The sequence below is a fragment of the Acinonyx jubatus genome, chromosome D1 (assembly GCF_027475565.1).
Source record: "Acinonyx jubatus isolate Ajub_Pintada_27869175 chromosome D1, VMU_Ajub_asm_v1.0, whole genome shotgun sequence".
In the NCBI taxonomy this organism is placed as follows: domain Eukaryota; kingdom Metazoa; phylum Chordata; class Mammalia; order Carnivora; family Felidae; genus Acinonyx; species Acinonyx jubatus.
The window spans coordinates 98341135-98364355 of NC_069390.1; the positions used below are offsets into that span (position 1 = coordinate 98341135).

Here is a 23221-nt window from a genome sequence, read left to right on the forward strand (position 1 = left end):
TTTTCTGTCATCGTGTTTAAGAAGTTCCACCTTCGCTTTTATCAGAACTACTGAATTTTAACAACAGCTTTCCACACTTGTTAAATAATATGTTGATGTAATCATATAGCTTTTCTCCATGAAGCTATCAGGGCTATGAAGATTTTTGTTTTCGGCTCTGACCAGTCAGTATACAGACACCCCTTGGAGCGGTAACACTTGGAAGCTGACAGTGGCCATTTACCCTGAGTCTGACTGACAGCACAGAAATGAGGAGGATCTTGGGGACTCACAGCCTCTGGGGTGGAGGTGAGGACAGGTAGAGTATCAAAGGCACAACAAGATTCAGGTGAGAGAAGACCACAGACTGCAGGCTCCAGTGGGGACAAAGTGCCCCTGGGCTTTCCCCTTTGGACCTTGTTTATGCAGCTGGCTGCCTAGAATATCCGTCTGCCCCCCTTCCTCTTTCTCCCGCAATATCTGCCTGTGGAAATCCCACCCGTTCTTTACAGTGCGAATCAAACCCCACCTCCTCCCACTGAGTCACCCAGATCCCCCAGAGGTACCCCCCAAATCCCTATTCATTAATGCCACATCAGTTTGTATGGTGCACGTGCATTTTATTTCTCTGTGTAGCCCCAGTGCCTGGAAGAACGTCTGGCATGCAGTGGGCGCTCAATAAATGCAGAATGAAGGACTGACGGACTGCGAAGTCTGCCGCTGCTCTCGCTCTCTCGAGATGGCCCGGCCCGCCCTGCCAGGGTCCTGCAGGGTGGACTCCATCTCGGCAGAGGGCATCCCAGACCCCTCACCAACCCCGGAAGCTGGGCTGCCAGCCATGGGAAGACTACACTTCCCAGCGGTCCCAGGGAAGAGTGAAAACCCTTTGGCTTTGACAGCCGCCGCCACAAGTCTTTCCGCCTCCCCGGGCTGCCTGGGAGCTGAGAGCCGGATTATGGTGGCCTGAGCAGCACACGCAGCTGCGGGCGCCCCCGGAGCCCCCTGAGCCTTGCCCCGCCACCCACCCAGGGGGAGGACCGAGAAGCCAGCGGCCGCCGACCTGCCATGCCCGCCCCTCCCCGCCTCCCGCCGAGCCTGAGCCGTCCTCTCCCAGACCTCTGCTGAGGCTGGGCGCCGCTGGCCAGATGTAGCCGGCTTCGGATCCGTCTCCTCCTCTCTCCGTCTGCGGATTTCTCCTGCCCGATCCCCCCACACACGGCACCGGGGGGCCGGCCGAGGGGCCTGCAGGCTCTGGAGCCCCGATGCCTCGCAGCTCACTCTCCTGAGCAGCCACCACCAGCACCCAGAGTTGGGGGCAGGCAACAGAGCCGGACGTGGTCCCAGGGTGAGCCCAGAGGGCCCCAAAGGCCAGGCCCACCATGGCCCAAACACTGCCCTGGCTCCTGCTGTGGATGAGCTCGGGAATGCTGCCTGCCCACTGCACCCAGCCTGGCATCCGGCTGCCCCTGCGAAGCGGGCTAGGGGGGGCCCCCCTGGGGCTGCGGCTGCCCCGGGAGACCGACGAGGAACAAGAGGAGCCGGGCCGGAGGGGCAGCTTTGTGGAGATGGTGGACAACCTGAGGGGCAAGTCCGGTCAGGGCTACTACGTGGAGATGACCGTGGGCAGCCCCCCACAGACGGTAAGGTCTCCAGGCCAGCCCTCCCCTCCTCCCTGCAGGAGCAGAGGGGAGAGAGGGGGGTGCAGCAGGCTGGGCCCCGCTAAAATGGGCCGGATGGTGTGGGCAGGAGGGACCTCCCCCCAGATATTCCCTCTGGGATCCTATTGGCAGCAGTCACCCCGAAGTTCCCCTTTCCCACCTCCCTTCCCCTCACAGGCTTCCCCGGGCTCCCTCATCTGACTGTCTTCCCCTCGCCCCCAATCCCACATGCACACCCCTCAGTAAGGATTTGGGGCAAGAGAAAGACTCGGGGGCGGGGAGGGGGGGGGCTGGCCCGGGGAAGGGTCCAGGCAATAGGGACGCTGTGAACAGGTGTCAGCCCTGCCAAGCCTGAGTCTCCCCACCCCAGCACTCTGGATCTTGGTCACCCAACCCTCTCCCCTCCTCTGGTGTTCTGGGAACCTGGGGTTCTGATCATGATTCCCGGCACCTTGAGGACCCAGGAACCCGGACACGAGCTGAATAAACCCCTTGCTCCCAAAGTCTGGGCAGCCACAGGGACAGCAAAGCGGGGTTTCCCAGCTCCTCCTGACTGCCACTCCAGCTCAGAAGCCCCAGACAGACTCTGGCTTCCCCGGGCCCTCCCTCCCCTTCCCCCTGTGCTTCCTGCGCTCCGGTCCCTCCTCCTCCCCCTAAAGCCACGCGCGCGCAGCACAGGCCAGAGGGGACTGAACCGAGCCAGGGGAAAGGACAAACCGCAGCCCTGGAGCCAGAGCCCCCTTCTAAGAATGACACTCCTTCCACAAACTGATAGGCGCGGGAGGAGGGGTGAAGGCAGCCCGGCGGCGGTGGAGAAAACACTGCCAGCTCTCCCCATCCTTCCAGTCCTTCGCAGCACCTCCAAGGTGGCTGGGGGAGGTTGCACCCTCTGTGCCTGTGTGGGTGGGGCGTCGTGGCTGCTGCCCTCTGTGCACATTTGCCTCCTCCGGGGGTGGGCCTGGGCACGGGTGGGCGGGATGGTTCTGCATGTGCTGGTGTGTGTCACCTTGAATCCGAGCCTGCACATTTCTGTGAGGCAACCCCCCCCCCCCCACCCAGCCACGGATCTGTGAGATCCGTTGCCGGGAGGCCTGTCCTTGGGAGGGTCCGTGAAGGTGGGAGTGTGTTTAGAGGGAACAGCCACACTTCTCTTGAACTTCTCAGACAGCTCTTACACTGGATCTGGGAGAGACGCAAACCTCTGCCCCCCAGTTACCTGATGGAAGCAATTCTTCCTAGGTCCCTGCCACCCAGGCCTACCTCCTACCTCCCCAGCTCATCCAAGGCTCCGGTCTCCCCTACGGACCCCTTCTCTTTCCGGTGCATGATAACTTCCCCAGAAACAGTCTCAAATCCGTGTGAGGATAGGCCCCTAGCAGCCTGGGCAGGTACTCTCAGGTAGCGGGGGGGGGGGGGGGGGGGGGGGGGGGGGTGGTGTAGAGACCTGCAACCCACTCCCTGATCTGCTACTGATACGCTGTGCAAGCCCTGTTACAGCCTGGGGCAAGGACACACGACGGAGGGGGCTTTGGATCCACCAGACAGACCAGGAATTCCAGCTGTACAGCCTGCAGCCTTTCCTTTTCTCAGCTGTGTGTCCTGGGGCAAATTAAGCAACCTCTCTGAGGCTATTGCCTTGTTCTTCAAAACGGGTGAAAGGAGAACCCCTTTGCAAGGGTTAAATGGGACCTTGTAGGGGAAATCACCCTGGACAATGCACGCAGACCCAGGTGACCTCCAGTAAATAGAAGTCACTTTCTGCTAACTTCTCTGGCCACATCTCTCTCTTCTGTGCTATGCAAGGAAGCACAAGAACTTGGGAGCTCTGGGCCACCATATTTTACACACATAGGACTGAGGGACCAGTTACTGTACTTCCCCGGCCCCCTGAGATAGTGTGTACATCCCCCAGTCCAGAAATTGGCAGAGAGTAATTGCCCGACAAATGTCAGTTCCTTCCCCCTCCTTCCTAGAAAGGGAAGGTGGGCCTACAGTTGAACACCGGCCCAAGGAACCATTGCCGGGGAGCCCACAGTTAGAGAGACTCTGGGTTGCCCTATGGCTGTGAACACGAGCCAATGCCAGCCGGTCTGTGCTCTGTGGTGACTTTGATTCCCTCCCCGGCAGTTTCGAGAAGGGGGCCCTTTCCCCTCGCCTGGTGGGGCTGTTGTGAGCAGATGAGAATGTCGTTGGCGGGGTGCTCTGAACAAGGAGAAGTGGGACTTGGGGAGCACTTTCCGTATGCCAGGTGATTAGGTGGGGGTTTGAGAGCTGATCCTCAGGGAGACAGGGGATAGGTTTGCTGCCCACGAGGAGTATAGAGCGTAAAAGCGTAAGTGCCAGTACAAGGTAATTCAAAGCAGCACTGACACCTTTGCCACCAGAGCCTATTATAAACATAACTTCTCGGGTCCCACCCCAGACTTACTGAGTTGGAATGTCAGGGGCCCTGGCTCAAGCTCGAGAAGCACTGATCCGCAGCAGTTCGAAGAGTGAGTGCTTTAGGGGTTCAGGAGGTAAAATCAAGGAAAGCCTCCTGGAGGAGGTGTGCTGTGAGCATGGTCTTGAAGGATGGCTAGGAGAGGGGAAGCTGTTCCCGGTGGGGAAATGGTACCTGTCCCACACAACTGTAACTGCACTTAACTTGAATGTCCACTTCTTCCCATCCTTAGCCTGGGTCCCTGAGACCAGAAGAAGCCGCAACGAATGAGAAAATGAGACGTGTGTCTGGGCTCATGCATGTTTGTTCAGGAGGCAGTGAGAAAGCCAGTCTGGTTAATGCTACAGGTTTGGGTAAACAGGATAGAGCCGAATTGCCAAAAGCCTTCAACATGAAGCTATAAGGTTCAGACTTCAGTCTGCAGATATAGGGGGAAGCTTGAGTTTATTTGTACAGGGGAATGACATAGAAAAAGCAATCTTTTAGGAAGAGACATCTGAATTTTAGGAAGAATAGAACTGAGAGGTACAAGGGCAGGAGGCTCTGTCACAACAGTCTGGGTGTAAGGCACTGTGGCAAGGGCAGCATGTGGCCATGATAAGGTGGAAAGGGAAGAGAAGACCAGGATGCAGGGACATTCCAGGACAGCCGGACAGGACTTGGTGACACTGGTATGAAGGGTGAGGAAGAAGACATCAGGGGTGATTTCGGGATTCTGATCTGGGAGGATACGAGACCATTTGAGGGACCAGGAAGGTGGGCAGGAGGGGCTGGTTTATTCAGTAATGGTGGACAAATGTACACTTGTCTTTATGGTTGTAGTTTATGTAAAGTTTTCAAATATATTCTGTATAGGTTATTTTCTTCTTGACAGTCCTTCCGGCAATATATAAAAATGGTCCTATCACTCACAAGTTCCAGCAAAAGAAATGGGGACTGAAAATTTAAACAATTGGCCAGAAGACAGGCCAGTAAGCTGAGACCCTCTCTCACCTGGATCTTTCTACTCTGCCATGCCACCTGGCCGGGTATCCTGGGGGAGAAGAGAGGGCTTAGCACGACCATTTCTTTTCATTCTGCCGGGACACCCTCTCCTGTCTCCCTCGTTACACTTATAAGAACATATTATGGCGTTTTTGTGTTTGTTTCCCTCTCAGAACATCAAGCTCTTGAGGACAAGGTCTTCTGGAAAAAAAAATTTTTTTTTGCAATGTCTTATTTCTCTTATCTAATATCTATGATAGTGCCAGATTCAGAACACGCACCTAAAAAACATTGAGTGAGTGAATAAAGTGTAGGACAGACTAATAGAACTCTCGATGGGTGCTTATAAGTGCAGAACAGGAGCCTGTGGAGAAAGAAGCCCATTCATCCTTTCCGCTTAAGTGAAAGGATATCATCTCATTACAATGGGATGAGCATCAGTGTCCAAGCCCAGGATAATACTTGTGAGGATTGAGATCTGGTGGTAGTCAGTGCAGTTTAACAAATGTTTCTTGAGCACCTACTGTGAGCAGAAGAGAAAAATAATGTCATGGTCTTAGCCCTTGGAGAACTTGCAATCCAGTGTGAGACACAGACATATAAACAGCTAAACAGCATACGAGACTGAACGCATTTGGTACAAAGAGAAGAACAGGGAGGCATAGAAGGTGCAAAGGAAGAAGCGGCTACTACTGACAGGGTGTTGGGAAAGGCTTGCTGGAAAAGGGAGCATTTGAGTATGGCCTAGAAAGATGAGAAAGCTTTGCTATTTGGAGATGGGGTGGCAAGGGGTGGGTGGGGGGACGCTTCATGGAGAGAGGCGATGAGCTGGGCTGAGAAGCTGAAAGTTGTATGGCAGGGGTGCTGTGAGGCTGAGTGGAGGTTGGGTTGTGCTTTGCAGGCAGTCGGGAGTCCTTCTGAGTATATGAGAAGGGGAGTGGTCCAGTGTGGTGTGGGTTCTAGGAAAACAGCTCCAGTGTGGAGCATAGCGGGATAGTCTAGAGCCTGAGGCAAGGCCCTCAGTCAGACACGAGGGCCTGAAAGACGCCAGTGGCAGCAAGGATAGAAAGAAGTCCTGAGAGATCCAGCATTCACGTGTCAGTTCAAGCAGGTGTTCTCTGCTCCTGGGGAGGGAGAGGGAAGAGACGAGATTCCCTTCCCTGTGACCTCTCTGTGGCATCAGGGAACACAGCAAAAGGAGCACACTTTAAAGCACAATATAGTTCATCAAAATTCCACGTTTATGATCCTGCTTTAATTGCAAGGGAGAAGTACTAGCATGTCCATTTGGGGGGTGAGGAAACTAAGGCTCAGACAGACTAAGTGGTTTGTCCAAAGAGACTCCGCTAAGGAAAACAGAGCCAAGTTTCAAATCCAGGTCTTTGGACTCCAAGTCCAAATCCTGGGTTCTTTCCAGTGTTCTCCAGTCTAAGACGTGTGGTTGCCTCCGAGATGCCGGTAGACCATTCTTATTGATGAATCTAGTAACCAGCTGAGCATGGGGATCTGGAAACTGGGTGAGGGGTTATGACCGGACGGGTAGACTCAGGAGTCACCTGCAGAGAGGTGGTCTGGAAGCCAAGTTAGCAAACTTGTTCTTTGAGACAACGAAGGGAAAAGGGGGGAGGGAAACGACTAGGACAAGAATATTGAACGTAGACTGGGGCTCAAGGGAGCAATAGAAATAGAGATCAGAGAAGTAGAAAACTATGAGGGTTCAGGGTCTCAGAAACCAAGAAGGGTCAAATGGTTTTCCACCTCCCCTCCCTAAAATGGTTTTCAAACTGTGATTTGTGAGATTCTATAAAGGGACTCAAGGATGAAGGAGAAGGTTAGGAGAAAGGTAAGAGGTAAAGACTTTGGACCTTTCACCCCTCCCATCACCAAACCCTCCCCCCTTCTCCCTGCTCCTAAATGAGCTTTTCTTGGTTTTATACAGTGGAATTCCAGAACAATCCTTCCCTTCCTCCTTCCTCCATCTTCCTTCCTTCCTTCCTTCCTTCCTTCCTTCCTTCCTTCCTTCCAGTACTAAAAAGGTTGAAAAACATTGGTCTCAAAGAACCACCATCCAAATTAGACAAGGCAAGATTAGACAAGATCCTACTTCTAAGTTTCCACCCAGTCCCTGAGACCACAACTGGCTTCAGGTTGCATAAGAGGGCTTTGCTAGGACCCTCACACTCATTTCACACACTTCTCCTCCTCTGCCTCCCCAGGTCAGGAAAGAAAGAGTTTAGCTGCAGGTGGGGGGTAGGGGAAAGACTGTCAGGAACCCTTCTTGGGTGCCTCCAAAAAAGATCTAAGCAGAAAATTCTGGTTGCAAATCCAGGAAGAGAAACATGTCTCAGGGAAGCTCCCCTACCAGACAACTATCTTCTCTGCTGGGAACATGTCTCTTGGGGGCCTGGGCAGTGGAGAATTCTAGGCGGGAGCCAGACCATTTTCCTGGTCCTAGAACTGCCCTGAGCCGCCTCTGGCAGGATGGGCCCAGAGGGCTGGGAAACATTCACTGATGCCCTTCTGCCACATCCTCAGGTGCTGCAGCCAGCGGTTCCTGAGAGGGCGGAGGTGCTCCCTCTAGGGGAATGGTGAATCAGTAGTCTTAAGGGCTGACATGGGGGAGCTAGGACTCCTTGGTCTTTTCCCCCACAGACTCTACAAAGCCACGGAGCTCCCTGCCCCTGCCACCCCAGCCTGTCCTCTTTCACCAGGTCTCCTGGACTGTACCAACCTGTGGCTACTCTCTCTACTGCCCGCTGTAACCCCCGTGTCCAGACCTCATTGGCCTCTCGGGGCTGGTGAACCCCACCAATTCTTTCCCAGTGCCTGTGGAGCTCTTGCCAAATAGCTCAAGGCGTGAACCACAGCATCTCCCAATGGCTCAAACAAACAAGCCTGTACTGAGCATGACCCAGGTGCCCTGGAGCAAAGTGGGCTTATGCCAGAGATCAGCTGTATTTTCAACTGAGGACAGACCAAGAGAAGATGAAAGCAACTGTCACCTGTGGGCAGGACATGATTAGACGGTAGGAAGGACTTACTGTCTGCCAATGAAAAGCAGGTAGCCAATAGCTGCTATGATCCCTCCCAGACCAGTGGGTTTCCAGGTGGGTTCTGTGGATGCTGGAGGTGTTCAAGAGCTGCCTCAAGAGCCACCACAGGAGGTGAGAGGGACAAAGGAAGTAAACCTCTCCCTCCCAAAGAACAATTCTTATTTTTTTCTATTTGGCATATTGAGATCCTGCATAAAGTTGGAAAAGAGTTCTGCTGCTTAAAAAAAAAAAAAAAAGTTTGAAAAACCATTGTCTTAGATCTGTTCTTTAAGAACAGACATGTACATTTTTTGACCGTTCACATCCATCATCTCGCTGAATAGGAAGCCTTGATAAATATTAGTTGAGTTGGGTTTGACCCTGGGGGAAATGGAACATCCTGTCTAAAGGGAGAAAGGTGCACTAGATAAGGTTTGGGGTGACCCAGCCACCTTTGGATTCCTTTAAAACAAAAAACAAAAAACAAAAAAACAGCCCAAGGTAGGGTAAGTGGTACCAGGCAGGCTGCTTGCTCCCAGGTATCGATTATCAGCTTTAGCCTGGAGAGAGAAATGGAAAGCAAGGGTATGTCTAGGGAAAGAATTTCCAGTGGATCAGCTGATTTGGTCAAGGCGGAGGGAACCTGGACAGGATCCAATCGCTGGACTCGGTTGGGGGCAGGAACTGTGCGCTCTGTTGGCCCTCGGCCACTGCCAGCTGCTGACGTTAGGCTCCTCTTGTCCTTCCTTGCCCCCTTTTCTCAGCCTTGGGCAAGCTCGGGTCTGGGAATGTCCCCTCAGGAAAGCAGATGAAGCTGACTCAAAGGTCTAGGACCGAGTCCTGAAGTCACTACCATTGCTCTAAGAACCTGGGTAGATAATCTAGTCAATTTCATGGATATAGTGGGCATCCACTGTCACTGTCACCATACATGGTACCAGGCTGAAATCACCCCTGCAAGGACCCCGGGGCTGAGAATTAATAGCAAGAGTCTATAGGGTCACAGAGAACTACAGGAAATGAGGCAATTACTGTCATTGTGGAAAAAAGTCATTATGGAGCACCTGCTGAGCGCTAGGGAAGAATATGATAATAAGGATACAGAAGTGGTCCCCACCCTTGTGCAGAGCTCATAGTGTGGGAGGCAGACAGGAGATAAGATGAGTGATATACAAGTAAGCACCGGTGTTACTGAGGACCTGCAAGAGAAGGAGCCTTACCTTGGCTGAGGGCATCACGGCAAGACCTTTGGGAGAAAGGATATTTACACTGTGCCTTGAAAGACAGACAGAAGTTAGACAAAACATGGAGAGAATGTTCTAGGCCTAGGAAACAGGATATGCGAAAGTGCAGAGGTCATCATGCATCTGAGATCATGATGCGTTTGAGAAGCATGGTGGCGGGGGGGGGGGGGGACAGGTGACAAGAAATGTTCATCGGGGTTGACCTATGGTTGGTGAGATGCCCCCGAGGACGGGGTTTTCGGGATTTAATTCAGATAGTGGATCTGTTATCTGATGCGGTGTAACAAACTACTCCAAAACATGGTGGCTGAAAACAAGAGCCATTTTGTTTTTCAGGATTCCATGGGTTCGCTAGTGGCTCTTCTCTAGGTTTTACCTGGACTCACGTGGCTGCGTTCAGCAGGTGGGTCAGCGGGGGGCCGGACAAAGCTGGGCCTGCTGGACCCCCCTCTCCATGAAGTCTTTCATCTTCAAGGAGACAAGACGGAGCTTCTCCACATACAATATCAGGGAGGCATTCCAAGAGGCCGGTGCACATTCCCCAGTGCACAGGCCCTTATCGAGCCTCTGCTTTCCCCCCTTACTGACGCTCCACTGGTTACAGCAATCCCATGGCCAAGCCTCGAGTCGATGTCGGAGGGGATCACACAAAGACATGGGTACAGGAAAGCGTGATTGATCAGTGTAGCAATGTACCATCTACTTCCTCTCCAAATGAAAGACGGGAAGGTCAAGAAATGAAACACCAGACGTGGAGTTGGTCAGAACCAACGGGTTCTTGTCTAGCTTTGTGGCTTATTGTGTTAGATGGGTCAAATTGCCCACTCACTCCAGGTGCCCGTTTCCTTCTCTGTAAAATGGGAGAAAGCCTTCCAATCCCAGCTTTTGCTAAAAGGCTTATTAGACAAGAGTAGAGGCCCACACACAGGGAAAGAGACTTCCTCTTTGATAGGAGGAATTCGAGTTAAAGCCCCCTCCTAGGGCCCCGGGATAGACTACCAGACCAGGTTGTAGATCTTAGTAACCAGAGACCTTTCAGAGTTGGCCTTTCAGAATCTCTCTAGGCTGATGGACAGATGACCTCCGAAGGCTCTTTTCATCCAGAAGAATCTAAGCTATCCCTGTCTGCTGAGGGCTGGGGCCGAGACAGGTGAGATTTGGAGAACAAAGAACTCACCGGCTTTACCCAGAACTCACCAACCCACCGGCTCCGTATCTATCTCATCACCCAAGATCTTTTGCTGAAAACTCCTCTTGGGGAGCCGGGCCTGCAGAGTGAAATGGGCAGGTGTGCCTCTCCCTGTGGGGCTTGTTAGCACTTCCTTGAAGCTGCCTTCCCTCAGAGGCCCCGGTGATGGGGTGGGGGAGCATTTGTTTGTTAAGTGATTGGCAGTGACCTAGCCCTGACCCCAGGCTGTGATCTCCTGGGAATCTAAAACATAATAGCTACAGAGACTCCTGGGTCAGCCTGTCCCAAGGGTTGGGGAAGAAGATGGCTCCAGGACCCCAGGCTACTACCACTTGCGTCCCAAGTCAAACCTGGGGGCCAGTGAGAGGAAGACGGGTCTGAGCTCAAGCTACACCTACAAACACCCACAGCTGGGGAGCCACTGAGGGCTCTCTCCTTCATCCAAAAAACAGGATAGAGTAGCTCTTTCCCCTTTTCTTTCCTTTAACGTTAATTCAAGAACTACTTATTGCCAGGTACCGTGATACCCATTAGGGACACGATGGGGATTTTTTGAAAAATTTGATACAAGGGAGGTGAGATTCAATGTGACGTGACAGAGTGACACGTTCTAGGGAGGCATTTTAATAAGAGACAATGACCTGGTCTTTCCCCACGAGGAGGTAGTCCCTTTGAGCTCGGACTGCGGGATGACAGATGACTAGACAGACTTGCCAGCAAGAAGGAAGATGTCTGGGCACAGTGAAGGGCCTTCGCGTCTGTCTTCGAGGGGAGGACCATGGCTGGTTTGAGGACCTCCAATGAGCTAGGGGGCCAGGGGCTGGGAAGTACAGGACAAACGAGGCTGGCTGTGCAGGCAGGGCCGGACAAGGAAGGGCCCTGCAGGAAATGTGAAAGCTTACATTTTTAATTTTCATAGCAGAGGGAATCGATTGACATGGGAGGGCAACATAGTCAAATCTGCACTTGGAAAAGACCACCCTAGCCATAGTGCAGAGACAGGTTGGAGAGGTCCAGGGCGAATGTGCCAAAACCAGTTGAGAAGCTATTGTGATATTCCAGAATGAGGTGATGAAAGCTTGGCCCAAGGGTGGCAAGGGAGGTGGCGAGAAATGAGTGAATTCCAGAGACTTTTGAGAAGGTTAATTGGACAGGACTCGATGCATCGGATGGAGATGTGAAGAAGAGGAAGGTGTTAGGATGTCCCCCCCCCCCCCCCCAGTTGCTGACTTAGAGAGAGAACAGATGGATGGTGACGCCATCCACTGACACGGGGAAGGCTGAGGAGAGACAAACGGGTGGGACCGTGGAAGGTCAGTTTTAGACATCCTGAACTTGAGGTGACTTTGAGGACGTTGCTTATGTGCTTCTGGAGCTCAAAGGGGAGGAAAGGGCTTCGGGCTATCAGCTCGGGGGCAGAGGTGATACTTGGAGCTGTGGCCACAGGGGAGATGGCAGAGGGAAGGTAGGGCCTGAGAGGAAGAGGGCCGGAGCCCGAGCCTTGAGAAGTGAGCCTGCCGAGCGGACCAGAGGAGATCTGGTCAGAGATGGGGAGGACAGTCACGGGACGGGGTGGCAGGGAAGAGTGTGTCTAGGAGGAAGAAGCAAGTCCTCACAGTCAGATGGGAACGGATGTGAAACACGTCTTTTGTATTTGAAACCTTTGCCGGCTGTAGTAAGGGCTGTTCTGTAGTGGAGGGAGGGGCAGAGGAGGACCTGTTTTAGGATGGGTTGAGGAACGAGTGGGAGGTGAAGAAAGAAGACAGCTTGGCTGCAAACTTGGGTTGTGAGGGAGGGGATGGTGGCTGGAGGTGGATGTGAGATTGAGGAAGGTTTTTTTTTTTTAATGGAGAGACTCCAGCAGTTGTAAATGCCAATGGGAAGAACTCAGACTGGGGTTGGGGTGGTTGTACGAGGGCGAACGTACCTGAGGGAGAGGCAGGGAGCCGGGCAGGGGCAGCCGAGGGGAAGGACAGGTGGGCGCAGCGGCGGGCAGGTGGCGGTGGCTGACTGTGGGGGCCAGGGAGGTCTCATCGGCCGGCCTCGGCCTCTGTTCCGGGGCAGTAAGAGGCGAGGCCTCTCTCTGGAGGTGTGACCGCTGGAAACCCCTTCGCTCCAACCCGCCTCTTCCAGGCTGCCCTTACCTGCCCTGTTGCATCCCGGGTGGTGGCTTTGCTGCCTGAAGCGCCTGCCCCATGAGAGCCCTCCACAGGGAGCAGGAAAGAGAGAGAGCCTGCTCTGGGGCTCGAGTGAGAAATGTTGGGAGGGCAGGACCAAGAACCGCTTCTCTCAGAAGCCAGGAGCACTTGGCAAAGAGCAGACAGTTGGACGTTTGCTCAGGAGGGAATCTCGGCCATTTATGCTGGTTTCCCATTTTTTGTGGCGGATGGAGAGCAGGTGGCGGACGGGGCTGTGGTGGCCCGAATTCCTAGTGTGGGAGTGGGTGGGGGTCATCGGGCTCTGGGCTTGACCCCCTTTGAGGTGGAAGGGAGGGGCCTTCCTCAGATGGGGAGATAAGGCTGGGCCCAGAAGGACAAGAGTGACTGGGCCTCCTGGTTAGGGAGGGAGAGGTTCTCAGGAGGGGAGAGTAGAGGGGGAGGCCTGGACCAGCTGGGACCTCAGGAAGAAAAGCCCAGGTGGCCGTTTTCCTAGAGCCAGCCAGGCACACATTCCAGGGAGCCCTGTCTTGCACAGCTATGGGGACCCTTCTTTGGGGCCCAGTGATAATAGGGATCCCCAAGAATGAGGCCAACCCTAGTGCCTGGGAGCAGAGTCCTGGCGGGTGGGGGAGGGGCTCCAGGGAGTAGGTGGGAGCAGCCTTTTTAATCATTAACCTGGTTGACTGAAATCGGAACTGCTGTGCCTCCAGCTCTATTGATTCTGAAAGCACAGCATCTGGAGGCCGCGGCGGCTGCCCAGAGACCCTGGAGAGGGCCGGGGGAGAGGTGGGGGAGGAAGGGCAGGGGTGGGAAATGGGAACCAGGGGGGAGAAGGGGCTGGGAAGGAGGGCGGAGGCAGGGTCAGAGGGCGTTGGGGGGTGGGGGGGGACAGACAGCCCTAGAGAAGGGTCTTTGGGGACACGGGGAGGCCAGGAGGCCTAAGCAGGTGCTGGGGAGGTGCAGTCAGCGGAGCCACAAGGACCACTGAGAGCCGGAAGGAGCCAGAGGATCTGGCAGAGGAGGACTCTGAAGCCTAGAGGAGCACGGGGACTTGCCCAAGGTGACAAGGTCAGAGCCTGCACCACAACTGAGGTCAGCTGACTTCACCGCACTGAGGAGAGAGGACACGGGAATGACAGAGCCCTGAGGTCAGGGGAGAAGAGGAGATGGGCATGAAAAGTCAGCAAAAGAGGGTCAGTTCTTGGGGAACCGTGCTTCTGAGGACAGAGGCGTGGCCTCTCTTTGCCTGTGAGGATACAGTTAAGATATTCAAGATGTGGCTCTGGACTGACTGAGGGACAGATCAGGCCGCCAAAGGAGAAAGGAGGGTTGAGAAAAGTAGAAACACTAGAAGGAGCTGCACACCAAGAAGACACCTGTCTGTATTCATTTAGCCAAAACCCAGGGCCCTGACAAGATGGGTTTTTACCGGGACGTCGGCGTGGGCTCCTGGCTCCCTACTATTTCTGATAGCAGGACTCCTAGGCCTGTGTCACCTCGGAGACAGGAGGGGAGCCCTTCTTGGGGAGCCACATTCTGGCAGGCAGGGTCAGAAACATGTGGGCACCAACACGCCGTCCTGGTCCCCGCAGCTTCCCTCGCCCGTGCCAGCTCCTAGAATAGCATTTCTGGGCTGCACGGGGATGTGAGCCCAGCCGGCCTGCTGGGTGATCTGCTCCCTAGGAGGACTGGAAAAGGAGGGAAGGGGCAAGTTCTGCAGACACGACCAGATAGGAACACGAAGTGGGTAAGGGCAGTCTGACAGTAGAGACCAAGAGGAATGAAAACCACAGAGATAACGTGGCTCTGGCAACACAGAAAATGTTAGGATGCCGCGGAGGAGGCAGGAGCAGACACGAGGCCATGCCGAGAATGGCACAGGAGGCCATATTCCGTCTGTGGTCATGGTGGTAGCAGGGGCCAGGCTGTTCTGTCCCCCATGGTAGAAGTTTCACCGGGACCTGCCAAAGGGAGAGTCTATTGCCGGTGACAAAGGAGGTGGCGAGCCCAGAGCCTCGTGTGGATGACATCTTTCTCTCCCCTTTCTCTGACAGCTCAACATCCTGGTGGACACGGGCAGCAGTAACTTTGCAGTGGGGGCTTCCCCCCACCCTTTCCTGCACCGCTACTACCAGAGGCAGCTGTGAGTCCTGGGGAGAGCTAGAGAGAACCCTTCCCAATGATCCAGGGCCCAGAAGGGTCAGGGGAGGGCTTTGGGGAGAAAGATGAGCTCCTCGGAACCTTTCCAAGAGAGAGGAGTGGAGAGGGGGGATGTGAGGGGGTTTACTCTGGGAAAAGGGAGGTCGAGGGACCACCAAGAAGTGCTTCAGTACAGAGACAAAGGCAGCCTCCTTGGGGAGGGAAGCAGGAAGCAGAGGAGCCCCCCAGTTCCCAGCCCAAGAGTCTTCTTCTCTCTGCCTGAATTGGGAGACGTGGAGACGTCATCCCAGCCTGCCCAACCCCGGTCCCTTCAGTGGCTCTCAGGTTTCTGGCAACACCGACTCACTCAGTCCAGGCTGAGCAGGCTGCAGTGACGGCTCCCTTCACTGTGCTCCCCGCCCCCCCCCCCCAGGGGGCTACTCCTGGTGGTACTGCACGGTTCAAGGGAGGGAAGGAAGAACCTTCCATAAGCTCCACTGCCCAGACCCGTATCAGGGACTGAAAGCCATAATAATGTCTCCCTGCACCGTCCAGAGTTCCAGCGGCTGGACGTAGCTAGCTGGTGGCAGGGAGGGTCGATGTGGGTTTTTAAGGTGAGAAGCAGAGAAGGATGATGTGGGAGCCTCCTTAGCACAAAAGCAAGAAGCGGCGAGAGGCCGTCTAATGTCTGAGGCATCTCTGTGTGTGTAAATCTGTAAGCAGAACCTTTAATCCTATTCTCGGACTTCTAGGCAGATGCCAAAGCCACCTTCGGCATCTTCTGCCTTCTTAGGCTCCTTCACCTTTAACCTCCCTGTCTGAAGACAGCAGTCAGTGACGGGGTCAGGATCCACAAAAGGGAATTCATTCCCGCTCCTTGTCCCAGTCCCATCACTGCCCTCCAGCACGTACACAAGGCTGGGGTAGTGGCGTGATGAAACACAGGGGGAGGTGTCACGTGCTCATGAACACGTTCCACACAAGTGGTGTGCAATACTCACTTACCTGCTCTGCTGAGGGCTGTGCCGATTCTTTCTTTGGAAGAACTTGCCGGAGAGGTTCCACATTCACCCCGCCTGGCACGTTCTCTACCACTCAGATGGTACCACCGGGTCCCAAGGCCGCAAGAGTCAAAGGCTCCTTTTCTCTGGGAGCTTGATGGAGCTGGGGGCTGGGGGAAGAGATGCCCACTAGCTGTCCCTCAGCAGCACCGGGCACAATGCACAAAGCCTAGGCTTGTTCCTCACAGGGCCTGAGCTCAAGATCTAGGGGTATGAGCTATGGAGACAGGAGAGTGAGCCCCAGTCATAGCTCTCGTCATCTGTTTGCAAGGTTACTTTCCATTCTGATCTGGGTGATTGATCTGGGATGGTCTGCTGAGCAGTCTGAAAGTACCTTATGTACGATGCCTTGGACGTAAGGGGAGGCATCTGGGAGTAGGGGAGATGCTGGATCCCTATGCCACGTGTTGTGGTCATGCCTCCACAGATCTCTGCCTCCTTTCCACAGGTCCAGCACGTACCGGGACCTCCGGAAGGGTGTGTATGTGCCCTACACCCAGGGCAAGTGGGAGGGAGAGCTGGGCACCGACCTGGTGAGCATCCCCCACGGCCCCAACGTCACTGTGCGTGCCAACATCGCTGCCATCACTGAATCAGACAAGTTCTTCATCAATGGCTCCAACTGGGAAGGCATCCTGGGGCTGGCCTATGCTGAAATTGCCAGGGTGAGAGGAACAAAGCCTACCCCTGGGCACTGTGTCTGTGTGTCACTCCCTGCATGCCACAGAGGGACGGGTTTGGAGAGAAGAGGAAAGGACGGAAGGAGGGAAACAAATCAGCTGGAAGGATTAGTTAACACAGGGATGGGGTGGCCATCTGAATCTTGTCCCTGTAGAGGGCAGAACTATAGCGAGGGATACCGTGACAGGTCCAAGAGTAGGCTCTGGTTTCTACCGACTCCCAAGATCTTAGGAATAAGACAGCCCCCCCCTCGCCCGCCCCATAAATCTGAAACGGGTTAAGCATGTGGGGATCAAAGCTTCTGTAGCTCTTTCCTGTTTGTACTGCCAGTGTCTCTTGCTAACCCTCTCTCTGCCAAATCTCAGTACTTCAAGACAGTCTTTCCCAAGGAACATCCCCCAAGTTTTTGCTTTGGCCTTCCAGTTTAGGAAGCTGGCCTCTTTCCATTAGGGCCTCTGTGTGAGGATTCACTCCTTGTCTCCACAGCCCGATGACTCCCTGGAGCCGTTCTTTGACTCCCTGGTAAAGCAGACCCACGTTCCCAACCTCTTCTCCCTGCAGCTCTGCGGTGCCGGCTTTCCCCTCAACCAGTCAGAAGTGCTGGCCTCAGTTGGAGGGAGCATGGTGAGGAGATCCTCGGAGAGGGGCAGTCTGGCACTGGGCAGAGGGGTGGGCACTGCCTGCCTCCCCTCCCTCTAAGGCTCCACCACACTCTTGGGCTCCACTACTCAGAACCAAGAGAAGCCTCTTTGTACTCCCCACCTCCGTTTTTCTTTTTCCATCCTTTTCTTCCTTGCGTTAGTCCAGAAATGATTCCAGGTGCCTATGGTAAACTTGGAAAGGATGAGATGGTTAGGGAACTTGAAAGGAAATGGAAATGAGACCTCTCAAATTAAGTTTATTTAGTCTGATGATCAGAAGGCAGAGATGTGAGGAGTCTAAAAGTCTATTAATTAGGACAACTGGTGAATGGTTCTCCATCTCCAACAAGCAGAGAAAATAAAACTTGTAAGAGAAGCAAATAATCATTCATTTAACATTTATTGTGCCAGTTTAGGTTTAAATAACTTTATATTGAGGGCTGCGAGATTCTGAAACAAATAATTTAAAGTCCTATAACATCTTCCCCTGACACATTCTTAACACATTTAAGAAACTACAAATCACTTTGGGACATGAATTGATGAGAAGCAGGAAGGTGACAAAGGTGGCCTGTAAAGGGCCTTGCCCCCCCCCCCCCCCCCCCCCCCCAGGGAATCTCTGCTCCTGTTGCTTTGTCTCTGGGTAACTCCCTGTCCCTCTGTGCCGGGACACGAGTACCTGCCTCCTTGTCTCCCTAGATCATTGGGGGCATCGACCACTCACTGTACACGGGCAGCCTCTGGTACACACCCATCCGGCGGGAGTGGTACTACGAGGTGATCATTGTGCGGGTGGAGATCAACGGGCAGGATCTGAAGATGGACTGCAAGGAGGTAACGACACCAGGGGGACCAGGGAGAGGTAAGGGGGAGGCAACATAGCATGAGGTCAGACCCTGAGTTAGGAGGTTGGGAGGACGGAGCAGGGGTACAGGGGACCTGCAGAAAGGGCTGGGGGCCGAGCCTACAACCGTCGCGAGCTTAACGGTAACACGACAGGACCTGAAGTTGGGGGCTAGGGACTGGCAGGGCACTTTCACAGGGACCATGTGGATTATGGTCTAAGAAGGGAAAGAGCATGTCTGGACTCTAGTCACCGCCTTGCTTGATGGCCTTGGGCAAGTTGTAGGTGAGGCAGCTTCATATGATGTAAGTGGAAGAGTCCAGCTTTGGAGTTAGAAAAACCTGGGTTTCTAGCTTTGCCTTTTACGAGCCATGTGCCCTCAGGCAAGTTACTATTTTGCGTTTCAGTCCCCTCATCTGCAAAACAGAGGGAAAAACAGCTTTGCAAAGACTGGTGAAGACAGAGAAAAATGGATAAATTGTTTCTCCCAGGGCCCGGCACATAGCAGTACTCAGTAAATAGCAGCTAAACCATTTGGGCCTTCCTTATCTAGATCCTTAATGATGTTAAATTAGAACAGCTATAAAAGTACTACGAAAAGTTAAAAGCACTATACAAGGTATTTTTATTTTCAACATCTAGAGAACGTCTGCCCCACCCAAGATAACAAGAGTTAGTATTTACTGGATACTTCCTATGTGCCGGGCACAATTCTAAGCGCTTCAAATGTATTAATTTAATCCTTAAAATAACTCTTTGAGGTAGGTACTATTATTATCCTCATTTTAAAGATGAGGAAACTGAGGCACAGAGGCTAAACAACTCGCCTACGGATCTACTCCTAAGAAGTACGAAGCCAGGCTGTCCCCCCAGCAGTCAGATTCACCCTTCCGATTCTGTCCAGGGCCTGGCATCAAGAAAGGCTTTTGACTCTTCCAACCCTCTCTCCCCGTCCTAGTACAACTACGACAAGAGCATCGTGGACAGTGGCACCACCAACCTTCGTTTGCCCAAGAAGGTGTTTGAAGCCGCCGTTAAATCCATCAAGGCAGCCTCCTCGGTCAGTGGGACTAAGGGCAGGGGTACGAGAGATGACGTGGTGTCAGAGGAAGTCCGTGGAGGTCACAGGTCTCAACAAGAGCCAAGTCGTCTACCTTTAGATCCTTGTACTTAAATGCCTTCAAAGCGAGTCTCTTTCCCGGGTCTCGGTTGGCTCATCACACGGTCCCCCTGGTGCAAAGCGTTGGCTTCGCCCTCCCTCCGTCTTCCCCTGATTCTTGGGTTTCAGCGTGCCTTCCCCCAGCTCGGGTATTCCACAGAAAAGCAAATCTAGGGCCCGGGAAGTGTCACGTGAAAGCAGGAGAAGCGAGGTGCTGGAAGAAGGCAGTTTCCCCATCACTATCCCTTTCTCGCCCACGTAGACGGAGAAGTTTCCGGACGGGTTTTGGCTGGGGGAACAGCTGGTGTGCTGGCAAGCAGGCACCACCCCTTGGAACATTTTCCCAGTCATCTCCCTCTACCTAATGGGTGAGGTCACCAATCAGTCCTTCCGCATCACCATCCTTCCACAGGTATGTCCCCCAGCCCAGGAAGTGGTCACGGTACAGCCGGGGAGATAGGGACCAGGCATGGCCTCTCGCAAGTGGAAGAACAAGTAGAGGAGCGTCCCATGGAAGAGGGCTCTTGCAGAAACGGAGCACGCAGAGCTCAGGGATGGCAGAGGGAGGAGCAGCCTGAGGGCACAGATACCTGGAAGGCAGAGGCTGGGAGAGGGCTGGAGTGAGGAAGACAGCCTCTCCCTCTTTGCTTGCTTGTCCCCAGCAATACCTGCGGCCAGTGGAAGACGTGGCCACGTCCCAAGATGACTGCTACAAGTTCGCCATCTCACAGTCCTCCACGGGCACGGTTATGGGAGCTGTGATCATGGAGGGCTTCTACGTGGTCTTTGATCGGGCCCGGAAACGAATTGGCTTTGCTGTCAGTGCTTGTCACGGTAAGAGCCAGGCAGGAGGGTGGGTCAGTCTATCCGTGTTCTCGCTGTCCAGCAGTTAGGATACCTGGGCCCCTGTCAGCCTGGGAGGTAGTAACAGTTGCCTCAAGGCAGAGCCAACACGTTGGGCAAAAGCTAGCGTGCTTGTGCTTTTTCTGTGCTGCCCGGCACGGTGAGCCCTGCATGGGTCGGTGACCTCTGCTGCAGACCGCAACAGCAAGGGCTGCCTCGGGCCCTTGGGAAGCTCTCGCTCCAAGGGCAGCAGGCTGAGCCTACAGTGACCTGGTCAGCTGCTACATGATGAGCTTGAATGCCGGCTACTTGAGGATCGGTGGCCAGGTCTTTCAAGTGGGTATTGGCCGAAGAGGTGAGTCTACCAGGTATACGTGGGGCTGGCCTTTTGGTCGACTCACAAGACTGACTTTTAGGTGCCATTCCTACCGCATGCTTATACAGGAAAGGGCTGTTGCTCCCACTGGCCCGGGGGGAGGAGAGGCGTGCCTCTCCCTAGCAAGGGCTTTCGGTCTTGCCCCTAAATACCTCCAGGCAAGGAGATGCTAGCGCCTTCTCAGGGGCTAATTTCAAGGCCTGTCGGGAAGTTCTTTTTGTTGTATAAGCTCAACTGCTCTGTGAGGACGAGAGCCGCCCACTGACGTGTGCCCTTTCTCCAGTGCATGATGAGTTCAGGACAGCAGCAGTGGAAGGCCCTTTCGTCACCCCAGACATGGAAGACTGTGGCTACAACATCCCACAGACAGATGAATCAACCCTCATGACCATAGCCTACGTCATGGCTGCCATCTGCGCCCTCTTCATGCTGCCACTGTGCCTCATGGTGTGCCAGTGGCGCTGCCTCCGCTGCCTGCGCCATCAACATGATGACTTTGCGGACGACATCTCCCTGTTGAAGTGAGGAGGCCCACGGGCGGAAGACAAGAGATTCCCCTGGACCACATCTGGTGGTTCACTTTGGTCACAAGCAGGAGACGCAGATGGCACCGGTGGCCAGAACACCTCAAGACCCTCCCCTGCCCACCAAATGCCTCTGCCTTGACAGAGGAGGGAAAGCTGGCAAGGTGGGTTACAGGGATTGCACCTGCAGGAAACAGGAGAGGGAAGAATGCAGTACTCTGGTGGCGGGATTATTCTCGGTCACCTCGAGCCCGAGTTGGGAAATTCTGCTGCTTGACACTTCAGCCTTGAACCTCTGCCCACCATTCCTCTGGATTCTCCAACCCAAAGTATTCTTCTTTTCTTAGTTCCAGAAGTAGTGGCATCACAGCCGAGTCGCCCCAGTGTGTGTCTGTCTGCGGTGTCCTGGCAGAGAAAGGGCCACTCTTGCTTCCCTGCTGGCCAAAGTCAGTAGGAATGGATGCACAGTCTGCTATTTGCTTTAGTGATAGGGACTGTATAAAGGAGCCTCACATTGGTACAAAGATTGCCTCTTGAATTAAACAAAAATGTAATTAGACTGAGTATTTGTACAAACGGGGGCGGGTGGAAGAGGAGACGAGGGGAGCGCAAAAGACAGGGAACAGCTGGGATCAGAGCTAGAAAAGGCAGAACCACGGCCGCTCGCCAGTCCCAGCTTCAGACTGCATCTCCAAGACAGAAGGCCATCTTGCAAGATGGGTGTTGCTACCCAACGTTTTCCTTTCTGTGGTTGTAGCCTGACCAGAAGCGAGTTGGGAAGAAGGGCTCACCTAGCCGAAAAGCTCTTTTTAATGCTCTGAAATGAAAAGTGCCCACTAAGAAGTCCCATCTAACAAATGAATTTCTACCTTATTCATTCCACTCGTCTCTACCTGAACCCTCTACTCCACATGCGACGGGTACCACTACCTTTCCCAGCCCCCCTCAGCCCCAGGTGCCCTACAAGACAGCAATTGGAACACAGCAAACATAGCAGGGCCGGGCTTCGTCTTCCCCCTCCACGTTCGCTCCCTCCCCAGACCCCTACCCCTCTGGAGCTCTGCAACTGAGGTGCCGAGAGGGATGGGCAGGAGACCTCTCTTCACCCTTGAAAGCAGAACCCTCGAGATTCATTCAACAGGTACAGGGTGGACGCCCTATGCCTCTGCCTGGACTTCTTCCGTTCAGCTGTAAAGTAGTAGTAAGAGCTCCACGTGATACAGAGCAGTTTCGTTGCCTTGTCTCCCTCTCTGGTGTCCCCTCCGTGAACCTGGCTGAGGCGGCCGACAGTGGCACTAGCATTATATACCTGGTGTCACAAACACAGGGCTGTCTGGCTCTAGCATTACTGCCTTCAGTAACAAGGCTGCTGGGAAAAGGCTGGCAGCCTCCAGGCTTCCTCACTTCCTTCACCCCCCGAGCCGCTCCCGGAGGCCATCCTCCGCCCCTATCCTCCTCTCTACGCCCCCACTCCTAATAATAGTACTTGGGGACCCAGGCTGGTTCTTGGGCTAGGTAGTGGGGACCGAGTTCATTTCCTATCAGTTCTAACACAGTCGACTATGATACCAGTGTTAATGGGAAGACCTGAATTCCCCTGGTTCACCCACTGGGTCCTATTGCTGTCTTGTCGACACACTGCTTCCAGGTGTGGGACCCGCCGAGTGTGGAATTACCTGATGAGGGAAAGGGAAACACAAGGAGGGCCTCTGGAGATCCTGGCCTCCGCCAGCTGCCCACAAGCCATAAACCAATAAAACAAGAATACTGAATCACAGTTCTTTATCTGGGTTCTCTTCATTCCCCTTGCACTTGGTGCTGCTTTGGCTGACTGGGAACACCCCCTCACCACAAAGACGGTCAGGAAGACTGGAGACTGTCCGTTTCCAGCTCAGAACTTACTGTGTAAATAAACTTCCAGAACTGCTACCGTGTAATGAAAATGCCACATTCTGTTTTGTAATTTCTTCCCATGTTGGGGAAAACTGGCCTTTTCCCAGCTCTTTCCAGGGCATAAAACTCAACCCCTCCATTACGAGGTCCCAATGTCCTATTTTTTTTAACTTGTACTTACTTTTCTTTTTATAGCTACTTCCTTTCTACCCTGAAACTATTAACTCTAAATGTGGGAAAAAAAAAATCTTGACAACAGCTTCTTGCTTGTAAAAAATATGTATTATATAGCTCTATTTTTAAAGTCAACTCCTGAAAAGCGACTGTCCCATCTCTACTCACTGTATTCGAGGCCTTTCCCGTTGGTCTGCATGG

At 53.8% G+C, this 23221-nt stretch overlaps 1 protein-coding gene across 1 annotated transcript; it reads left to right on the forward strand.

Annotated features, from left to right (window-relative positions):
- Window positions 1-836: 836 nt before the first annotated feature.
- BACE1 (beta-secretase 1) lies at window positions 837-22993 on the forward strand. The gene is made up of 9 exons (XM_015062409.3): window positions 837-1619; window positions 14740-14828; window positions 16334-16550; window positions 17053-17190; window positions 17907-18041; window positions 19010-19111; window positions 19473-19622; window positions 19873-20044; window positions 20713-22993. Exons 1-9 carry the CDS (start codon window positions 1359-1361, stop codon window positions 20952-20954), a joined length of 1506 nt encoding a protein of 501 aa, XP_014917895.1. The 5' UTR covers window positions 837-1358; the 3' UTR covers window positions 20955-22993.
- Window positions 22994-23221: the final 228 nt, after the last annotated feature.

Excerpts from the sequence above, each read along its gene's own strand:
- BACE1 (XM_015062409.3), top strand. The coding sequence starts at position 1,359 with ATGGCCCAAACACTGCCCTGGCTCCTGCTGTGGATGAGCTCGGGAATG. Across the intron at positions 14,829-16,333 it reads CGCTACTACCAGAGGCAGCT|GTCCAGCACGTACCGGGACC; the intron begins GTGAGTCCTGGG and ends TCCTTTCCACAG. Across the intron at positions 19,623-19,872 it reads GCATCACCATCCTTCCACAG|CAATACCTGCGGCCAGTGGA; the intron begins GTATGTCCCCCA and ends GCTTGTCCCCAG.